This window comes from Hordeum vulgare, chromosome 7H (assembly GCF_904849725.1).
Source record: "Hordeum vulgare subsp. vulgare chromosome 7H, MorexV3_pseudomolecules_assembly, whole genome shotgun sequence".
NCBI lineage: Eukaryota > Viridiplantae > Streptophyta > Magnoliopsida > Poales > Poaceae > Hordeum > Hordeum vulgare.
In genome coordinates, this window is record NC_058524.1 from 488,762,191 (window position 1) to 488,772,001 (window position 9,811).

Here is a 9,811-nt window from a genome sequence, read left to right on the forward strand (position 1 = left end):
TAAAAGAAGAATTCCCATCTCATGGTATTGGCATTGTCAACGAAATCAGTTCAAATCGTCCATCCTCAACATTTCTCCCGGGGTTGACTGAAATCTGGAAGCAGAATGGACTGTTCTTGCCTTGGTTCAGCAGGCATTTCATAACAATGAGCCAGATAAGATGAAAATCAAGCTTATGTTTGGTTCTTTTCCTTTTAGCAATGCCTGTCTTGCCACTGCCATCTAGCATCCCACAAGTGCTTGACTGGCCAGAGTCACAAGTATCTACCAGCATGCAATGGCGGCTCTTGTAGCATTCAGACACATCATCTGCGTTGATATTTGAAAACAGAATCTCGGCAACTTTATTCTTCACAAGCACAGGAACTTGTCCAGTTTGGTCTTGCACATAGATCTGCAGATCGTGAAGATATGGTTTTACTAATCTATTTCCAACAAAGAAATTGTTTGAGGTTGGCTGCTAGATCTCTTACCATGAATGGTTTATATATCTGTCCAACAACATGGAGATACTTTGGATTATCAAGGCAATCGATTGGATAAGTACTATCTCCATGAAGATTCCTGAATAGAGAGTTCTATAAATCATGACAAGCAGAGCAATATAGATTAACTGATGAAATGTTGATAAGATGACATGCATTTGCATACTTTTCGTATAGAGGTAAACCACATAACTTGCATCCAGTAGTAATAAAATCTCTGACGATATCATTATGTCCATTCAAGGAATGTTTCTCAATGACTGACAAGTGCCCCTTCAATTCAGGTCTAAGAGAACCCATTAAGACAATTTTGCCAATAGATGCATAAATATTCAAATTACATGGTTTGCTCTGAGGTAGTAGTTCTGAGATGGACAAGAAGTCTGCCGAATCATTTTTTATTCTTTCTTTCCAATTCTTCGACATCACCTGTAGTCAATATAGGAGTTTTATCCGTTACATAGTATAGATTTTTAAAAGAAAATGTTAATGTTACAACTTATCCAAGAAGACAAGTTAAATAATTATGATCTACTTCTATCAACAGAGAACTTATTGAGTGAAAAACATGAAAGCCTTGATTGTGTCGTTCGTCTATTAACATCAATGTAACATGTGAAATTATGATATAAGATGGAAGTGAAGACACGGGAATGACATCTAAAGGATTTTGATTACCATCTTATTAACAAGCTCATTTTAATGAAAATCCATTGTTTGAACCTTTAAACGGAATGTAAGGGAAAAAAGAAAGAATTAAATATGTAGATTGCTACCTATCCCAATCAAACTAAAATCACAATGCCTTGGCAAATTTGTACCTGCTGATGATTTTCTGCACGAGTACTTTTGGTGTGTACGATCCACTTTGACACTCTTCTTAATTTTGATCTTGTAGCATTCTCGATAGTAAAGATGGTAAAGATGACTCATGTTAAGATTATAAACAACACTTTCCTTGGCCCCTCAGGTACTCTCGAAGTTTTAGCCTAATATCAATTGAGCATTGTTCAATAGAAGTACTGTTGAATATGCTAAGAACTTATATTTTACCTAAGTGAAAACTGCAAACTATGCATCAAAGCATAGTCAGCCTACAGATTTTCTACATCAAAACATTTATGTCTTCTTTGAGGTACTCCCTCAGTCCCACGATATAAGATGTAAATACAGCATATATAATAACAGAGCGAGTAGTTATTTACCCGTAAATTTTTCTTGAGATTACCGCCCCTTGTAGCACCACCATCTAATAATCACACCCTAATTTCGTTTTCTTCTTTGACCCCTCTAAATACTATTTCCTGTCCTGGATATAGAATGTTTTGCTTTCACCATTGTCTATAAGCCTAAGTTCTACTACTTTGTAATATGCGACTATGATTGACTGTGCAGTCAAATTTGATGCGCTTTTGTATCTACAGATTTCAAACAAATAACTGTCAGAATCATGTGTAACAGAAAGGCGAAAAAATAACTGGACAAATTTACAAAAAAAATACAAGATATCACCCGACTTACTAAAGCAAAACCTTCCTGGGCTTAATACATCCAGAACCTTTTTGTGAACGGTAATTTTTCATGCCCAGGTGCCCAACTCCATCATCACAATGAGTAATTGTTAATCAAACAACGTGCACGTATGAGTCACAAACAACCTGAAAGGACAATTTGTCAAGCGTTTTACATCGATAAAATAATAAAGGCAACACAAAACATATGGAAATGACCCCATACACACACTCTGATCTGTGCACACAATTCTTATGTACATATAAGAGGAATGACATGGGGACAGATTGTCAGTTGTTGTCAGAAACAACCCGATCCAAGCTTACAAATACCGTGTATTAAATAGATAGAAGCGGCGCAGCCTGAACCAAGCTTACAAATATCATCCTTCAGTCCTTCTCATCCATTGCTGCTGTTTTTGGAGGAAAAATCTGCATTTGGTGGAAGCCCTTACATGCTTGCCCTGAGTTCACTTTGTTTTTTAGATGAGGTAAATGTTTCAGGTGTCTTGGCTATAGTATCTTTGGAGGAAGTTAGCAGTTGTGGTCTTCGGCTGATGCAGCTCCAGCTTGTGTGTTCTCTTAAACTTTCTGATAGTGCTGGCTCCTACATTAGCTTACATTTAAACAGTCTCCGTATGCTGGTCCTCTTTCAGTTTTTCTGGATCTGTAGATCATCGGACTGATCTTTTGATCAACCTCCTTCTTGTATCCTCTCTTCAGCTCTTAGGTAGTGGTCATGCTTTCCTCTCTACTCTCCTCTTCGGGCCTCTGTTATATCTGTTGTACTTTGCTTTGGAGCTGCATGAAATTGGAACCTTTGGGTGCCCTGCCTTGTTAAAAAAAAGATGAATGCAATGCAGCAAACACATAGGCTAATATTAATATATCCTGCAAGAGATGTGTAATATACATGTCCAGGACTTGAAATTTATGGGTAGAATTAATATATCATGTATGTCTTTTATGGGCAAATGACCCCATGATAAATGTATTGGAAGGAGAATGAAAAACCGTAGCTCGAATATGTACCAAAGTGATATATTCTTCTCTGGCTTCTCAACTACAACGCTTTTGTCCACATAAAATTAAATGCAGATACATCAGCAACAAAATTTGAATGAATTTCATATTGGTCAAAATCAATTCACATCTCACCTAACACAAAAGCATGCCTTGAGATCCTAAACCATTCTTCCGGACTGAAGTATAAACTACTGAAATGGAGCGCCCACCAGCCATCAAGATGCAACCGCTCGGTCCCTTGTTCGCAGGAAACGAATAGTAGGACGGAATGGGTTGTTGGTCTGCAGTTGAGATGCAAACAATCATGGTTTATATTCAGCAGACCAAACAGGATAATAAACTGAATTTTCAGCTCGAGAACACAAACGCGAGCAGCAATCTCGAAGGCACAAATTTGCCAATAACAAAACCAGAAGTTGGTCTCTAGCAAATGAAATTAGCACAACTCGTAATCCCCACATTAGAGCTGCAATGAGAATGAATGACACAAGAATCCATGGGTGTCCCGGGATCGGGTTGGGTCGGAGCAGCGCCCCGAGAGAGAAGACGCAGAAGGTGCCCACCCCCTCAATCAATCTCTCCAGGCGCGGCCTATCTAAACGAGATTTGGCCGTGGCGGATCTGGCTACCGCCCCGCTGAGTTGCTAGACTCGATCCGGGGCCTCCCTGCTTTAAGGAAAAAAGGTGAGTGGACAACAGCGTTGGCAGGGGAGAGGGCGGTGCTCTGGGTGGGGAAGACGGAGGCAGCTCCTCTCAGACCTCGGCGGCGGCGGCTCCTCTCGGACCTCGGCAATGGCGAAGGGCTCTGGCGGCTGGGGTGTCCTAACCATCGATGTAGAAACATATCGTCCTAGGTTTCCACGACAACGACAACTACACCCTCTCGAAACAGGCTTTCGCCCAAGTCCTAGCCTTCTCATTGACGGCGGGGTGAGGACGGGCACAGCAAGAGCGACGGACCAACCTTGGCCTCGAGGCGCTACAATGTGGAACTGGAGGGTGTCGCGGAGGTTCCTCCTCAGGCGCAGCGTTGCGTAGTACTCGAACAGCCTGCGCAGAACCAAAATAAATTCCGACGCGGAGGCGAGGGGTGGGCAAGTGTCAGGCCGGGGAGAGGGCGAGCTTCCATCGAATCGGGGACGGACGAGCGACGGGGCGAAGAAGGGGTGTACCTCGTGTTGACGCACGCGACGCAGCAGGAGGGGAGGTTGGATCCCTCACAGAGCGCGCAACTGCTGATGGTGTTGCTGCCGCTGGCCCGCCGGGAGGCCATCATCTCGCGGCGATTCGAATGGTGGCGGTCGTGGGTTCCTGGTTAGGAAGGTGCGCGATGGCGGCGACTGCGAGGTCGTGGCGGGGGAGAGGTAAGCCGTCTGCGTGCGTGAGGAAGGGGATGCGGGGTGGAGAAGAGGGACGTCTGGAGAAGAGAGGGGGAGAGATCTAACTTGCGTGAGGACGTGGGAGGAAGTATCGATGGGCTGGGAAGTGGTCGAACCATGAGCGAGGTTGAACCATCACGACGTTCGATCCTGCTTTAATAGTAGAGACATATACAATATCAATCCAAAATGCTTACCGACAGTAATATTTTCCTGACTTTCACTTTTGGTTCGCCAATTTTCACTGTGGTAAATCTACTCCGTATTTTTTTTACCGTAGGTGTAGAATTACGCTACAAACAATACCGATTTTTTTTCCGCAAAGAAGAAGAAGCACATTGATTTCTTAATGAGATTTCTAGCTTGCATGCTCAAAATGATGTTCTAACCTTAGAACATGTCTAGCAGACCCTGTATAATGTCGATCCGTAAAGAGTCAATTACACCACTGGTGTTGCAACTTGACGCAGAAAGTCGGTTTAGTGCTAAAACTAGTGACATATATTGAATTGGTGTCATAACTTGTCTTTGGCACTCATACACAGTGCAAATCAGTTTTTTTATGAGTCAATTACGCCACTGGTGTTGCAACTTGGCGTAGAAAGTCAGTTTAGTGTTAAAAGTAGTGACATACATTGAATTGGTGTCATAACTTAGCTTTGGCGCGCATATACGGTGCAAATTAATTTTTATACGAACATCGCGCTGATTAGGCATGACAACATGGCATGGAGCCTGCTATCAGCAAATTGACGACAAAGGGGACCTGTGACCTTCTATTTTGCAAAAAACAACTCAGAATTATTTTCCTCGTGAAATCCACAAATAATTGAAGAATTGGTACTTGGTACGTGCAATGCTTATACAAGTTTAAAATTATTCACAGTTTTAACAAAATATTAATGTAATATATAAAAGTATTCATCCTTTAATAAAGTTATTCATTTTACTATATATTTTCATAAATCCTTAAATAAGTTTCAAACATTTACAGTTTTAACAAATGATATTTGTGATTTCCGAATGTTTGGATTATGCTGAAACAAACATTCATATAATGTATTACCAGTTGGCTGGGATTAGAAGCAGCGACATGTAATGATCATGTGTAAGTGGCCACCACACCACCCAGCAGCGTTACTTTTTTTTTAGGAATTTATGACATACTCCCTCTGTTCTAAAATTCTTGTCTTAGATTTGTCTAGATATGAATGCACCTAGTCATGATTTAGTATTTAGATACATTCAATTCTAAACAAACCTAAGACAAAAAAATTTAAGACGGAGGGAGTATATGTTAATTATATTTTTATATTATAAATAATAATAATATAGAATAATATTACATAATAAAAATATTCAAGTATTCGTTCATATAATTAATTTATAAATTACAAAAAATCACGTAATAATTGGCCTATTTAATGAACAATAATTAAATAATTGAATATTTTATTTAAAAAATGTGAATATAAGTTTAAAATGTTCTTGATTACAATAGAAAATTTATGTAGTATATACAAATATACATTGTCATTTTGGATTTCATTTTATGTATGACACACGGTTACAATTTACATGTATTTTTTTCCATTTCCAAAAATAACAGTACGAAATGGACTGCTGGGACTCCTTGTATAATCCTACGTATCTGTTAATCACAAGGTCCCCTAAAAATAGTTAATCTCAAGGTCCCTAGAAAAAAGTTAATTGCACAGAACACTTCTTGTATAATCTACGTATCATTTAGGGGGTGTTTGGTTACAGGGACTTATTAGGAACTTAGAACTTATAAGTCCCTTTAAGTCCCGTTTAAAACCAAACAGAAGGGACTTATAAGGACTTAAAGTTAGCATTTGAGACTTATGAAATAAGACTTTCAAGAAAAGTCTTATAGGGACTTATAGTTGTAACATGGTCTTTTAGTCCATGTTAAGTTTTAGAAACCAAACAGGTAGGATTGGGCCTAAAAAAGTCCTAGGACTTATGAAGGCCTTAGTCTCAACGAACACTGTTGTGTCTTTTGGTTTGCCCTGGCCTCCTAAATCCGGCAGTCAGGCGATGGAATGTCTCTGGGATACATTTTTTTGGAGGGTACTATGGGTAGTTAATAAATAAACCTCACACGCTTCCGTCTGTGAGAAAAATATCGGTGGCAGGTAGAAGCTTTTCCATGATAACAAAAATTACATGATTTTTTCCGCAAAATAGCAGGCACACGCAGTCTAGTCGCTCCATGCAGTGGTGGCACGCCTAATCAACACTATGTTAGTATAGAAATATGATTTGCACCGTCTATGCATCTAGAAATAAATTATAACACCAGCTTAATGTACGTCATAAGTTCTAGTACTAAACTGGTATTGTGCGTCAAGTTGTAACACCAGTGGTGTAATTGACTCATCCGTAAAATAAGTTTACAGTTTACACAAAAACGGTTTTACGGGTGTGCGCGGGCTTGGACGTCGTTCGTCGCCGACCTGTAAATCAGTAATTTGCATTTCAATTTCAAACATGAAAACACACTTTTTTGCTTCTTTATTTTAATCAAAAGCATTGGATACATCATAATTCATCAAATCTTTGCTAAACTAGCAAGATCAAAGAAAACAAGAATCACAATTTGGCATTTTAGAACATATCCAACTTTCATAACTGCTCCCACTAGTTGGACCAACATCTTTTCCATGCATTCATTGTTGATGTGCGGATTCTTGATCTTACATTCTTCATTCTTCGATTTTGATTCTAAAGAATTAGATGTTGCTTCTCCACCAATTTCTTTTCTAATTGCACATGCAGCCGCATCATTAGCCTCAATTATAGTAAGGAGTGAACGGACATCTATTAAGTTTATTCCTATCAATAAATCGATGTATTCTTCTTCCCAATACCAAAACGAGCATCCACCTTCCTATACACATGAAGATGCCAATAAGCTATCGAAATTGAACCAAATAAGTTGACAAAGCCGAATGAAAACAAGAACATATCATGTCGTTATTGCATTTGAAGAATACCCATCCGAGGTGTTGTCGCGTGCTAGATGTTAGCTGCAGCACTGTCTGTGTGCAGTCTTCGCACTATATGAGCGGCATCTGTGAGCCGGCGAGCCGCTGCACGAGCATCGAGCCTGGGCGACGGCCGTCTAAGTCCTTGTCGACAAACCGACGACGACGACTAGAGGACGAACGAGTACCTGCATGCGGCTTTGGTGCTTTGCCGGGGCTGTGCGGGGTGCCCCCGACCAATCCATGGCTTGGCGTAACCGTTGGTGGTCGAAAATGCCAGATCCGCCAGGCACGACAAACAACAGCCGATCTGCAACTTCTCGATCGGCCGAGGCAGCAGGAAGGTAGAGGTCAATCCCAGGCGTGTGGCGGCCCGCTGGCGTGATCCCAGCAGCTGGTATGGCTGAAATCGTAGGCGGCAGCCCGGCGGCTGTGGATGGGGGAAAAGCACGGGCTGAACTGTACCACCCACCAACCGCTCCCGCTATATACAGGGCACCGACGGGGCAAGAGGGAGAATCTCCGTATTCGCGGGTTAGGTTGAGAATTTTGCAGCGTCCCGTAAAAATATTTACGGATCCGACGCGTTTGCAGAGTCTGATCAGACAACTTTTTACATGCTAATCCGTATTTTGATAGTTATTTTATGGATCAGGGCATTATACGGGGTTTGCTATACATGATTTTAGAATGGGATGGCCGGTGTGTCAGCGCCATGCGACTGGCCACTCGCGCAGCTTGCATTGCGACGAGGACGAGGAGACGCGGTGTGGGAGGGTCATGCTACTGTATGTAAAATTTGGTTGAACATATATCCAACAATTAGCCACATTTTTACTCGCAAGAAACTCCCACATTTTTACTCGAAAAAAATTCCCACATTTTTTTGATAGCACATTCATTTTTGTTAGTGTACAGATGAGTTAATTAGTTTTTGGTTATTGGTTTGTTTTTTAAAAGCTTATATTTGGAGAGAGATTTTTGGCTATCGGGCTCCCTAGAGACTGAAATATTAAAAATGATAATAATTTAAAGTTGAGCTTTTATGTTATTTTTCTTTCAGAATAAATAACAAAGTACCTAGATATTATACTGCAGTTGTGTAAATTTCAGTATGAAATATATTTTTATGTGAGCTATAATAAGAAAAACAATGCCAATAACTTTTATAGTGCATAGTAAAATGCATGATTTTGTTATTTTTGCGCAGCTGGTATAAAAACGTATTTCGCCATGAAGCTATACAAACATGTAATACACAGTTGTAGTTATGTGTGTATTTTTTTAGAAAATTTTGAAACATTTTATTTTTCTGATTTTCAAAAAACCAGGCTTGTACAACTTGAGAGCCAAACACAATTTCAATAGATGTGCATATAGGAAAACTGAAGTTGTACACTTTTCAATTGAGCAAATACTAGTAGAACATTTTTAATTTGACCGTCTTAGTTTAACATTTTTAATTAAAACTTTCCTACTATAAGTATGTTAAACTGTTCTCCATTAATTTCAATTGACTTATTTAATATTTTGGTTATTATTTAATACTTAAAGTTTATGTCCAGTCCCAAATTTCAATTGAATAAAGTTATGCATATTCTTGTGCAACCTGAATTAGCAGACATGCAACTCTTTATTATATCATATTTTCGGAAGATATGTAACATTTTTTAGTAATCATTATGTATTATTTATCTATTGAATGTAGTAAAGACACGGACGCTTGTATATATGCACATATATTTATCGCTATAAACGTACACATACATCCTACTTCTGTGCGCACCTCGAAAAGACTAAATATACACATACTCTTAGGATTGACGAAGCCGCCACAGACAGACGTCGTCATAGTCGACGGGAACGTTCTCTCCCACTGAACGTACATCGTCAAAAGGTCTGAAATAAATTTAAAATAAATCCATGTAAATGCGAGCACTACTGTCAAGTCTAGACTTTAACCTTTGTGAGGATACTAGTGTGCTCCTGAACATCCAACCACGTTGGTTCACTTATTTATTTATTTAGGCATCCTTTTTTAAAATTTATATTTATTTTCGTATTTTCAAACATTAAATTCACACTTTTTTAGTTTGTGCAAGTTGAATTGATGGCAGTTCGCTTTTTTGTTAGTACTGAATAATTTTATAAAATTTCTCTAGAAATTATTGAAATTTTCGCTATCAATATTTGTAGAATTACATCAAGTTGCACATGTCAACTCCTATATTTGCACCTTTTTTGCCGTTTGTTTTTTGGCCGGCAGATCAGGATCGTACGCCTACATTTTAAAATCGCTACCTGCTAATTCCAATAAGCCTTTTCAAATCTAGCAAATCTCGGTCAACTCAAAACCGTACGGCCATAGGACCATGTTTTGCTATTGGTTTTTGTGCCCG

General features: G+C 39.5%; 1 protein-coding gene across 1 annotated transcript; it reads right to left on the bottom strand.

Moving 5' to 3' along the window:
- Positions 1 to 4,295, bottom strand: LOC123409134. The gene is made up of 7 exons (XM_045102110.1): positions 4,195 to 4,295; positions 3,782 to 4,072; positions 1,849 to 1,903; positions 1,307 to 1,387; positions 652 to 914; positions 474 to 564; positions 1 to 394 (listed from the first exon to the last, which is right to left on the bottom strand). Exons 1-7 carry the CDS (start codon positions 4,293 to 4,295, stop codon positions 20 to 22), a joined length of 1,257 nt encoding a protein of 418 aa, XP_044958045.1. The 3' UTR covers positions 1 to 19.
- Between the last annotated feature and the right edge of the window lie 5,516 nt (positions 4,296 to 9,811).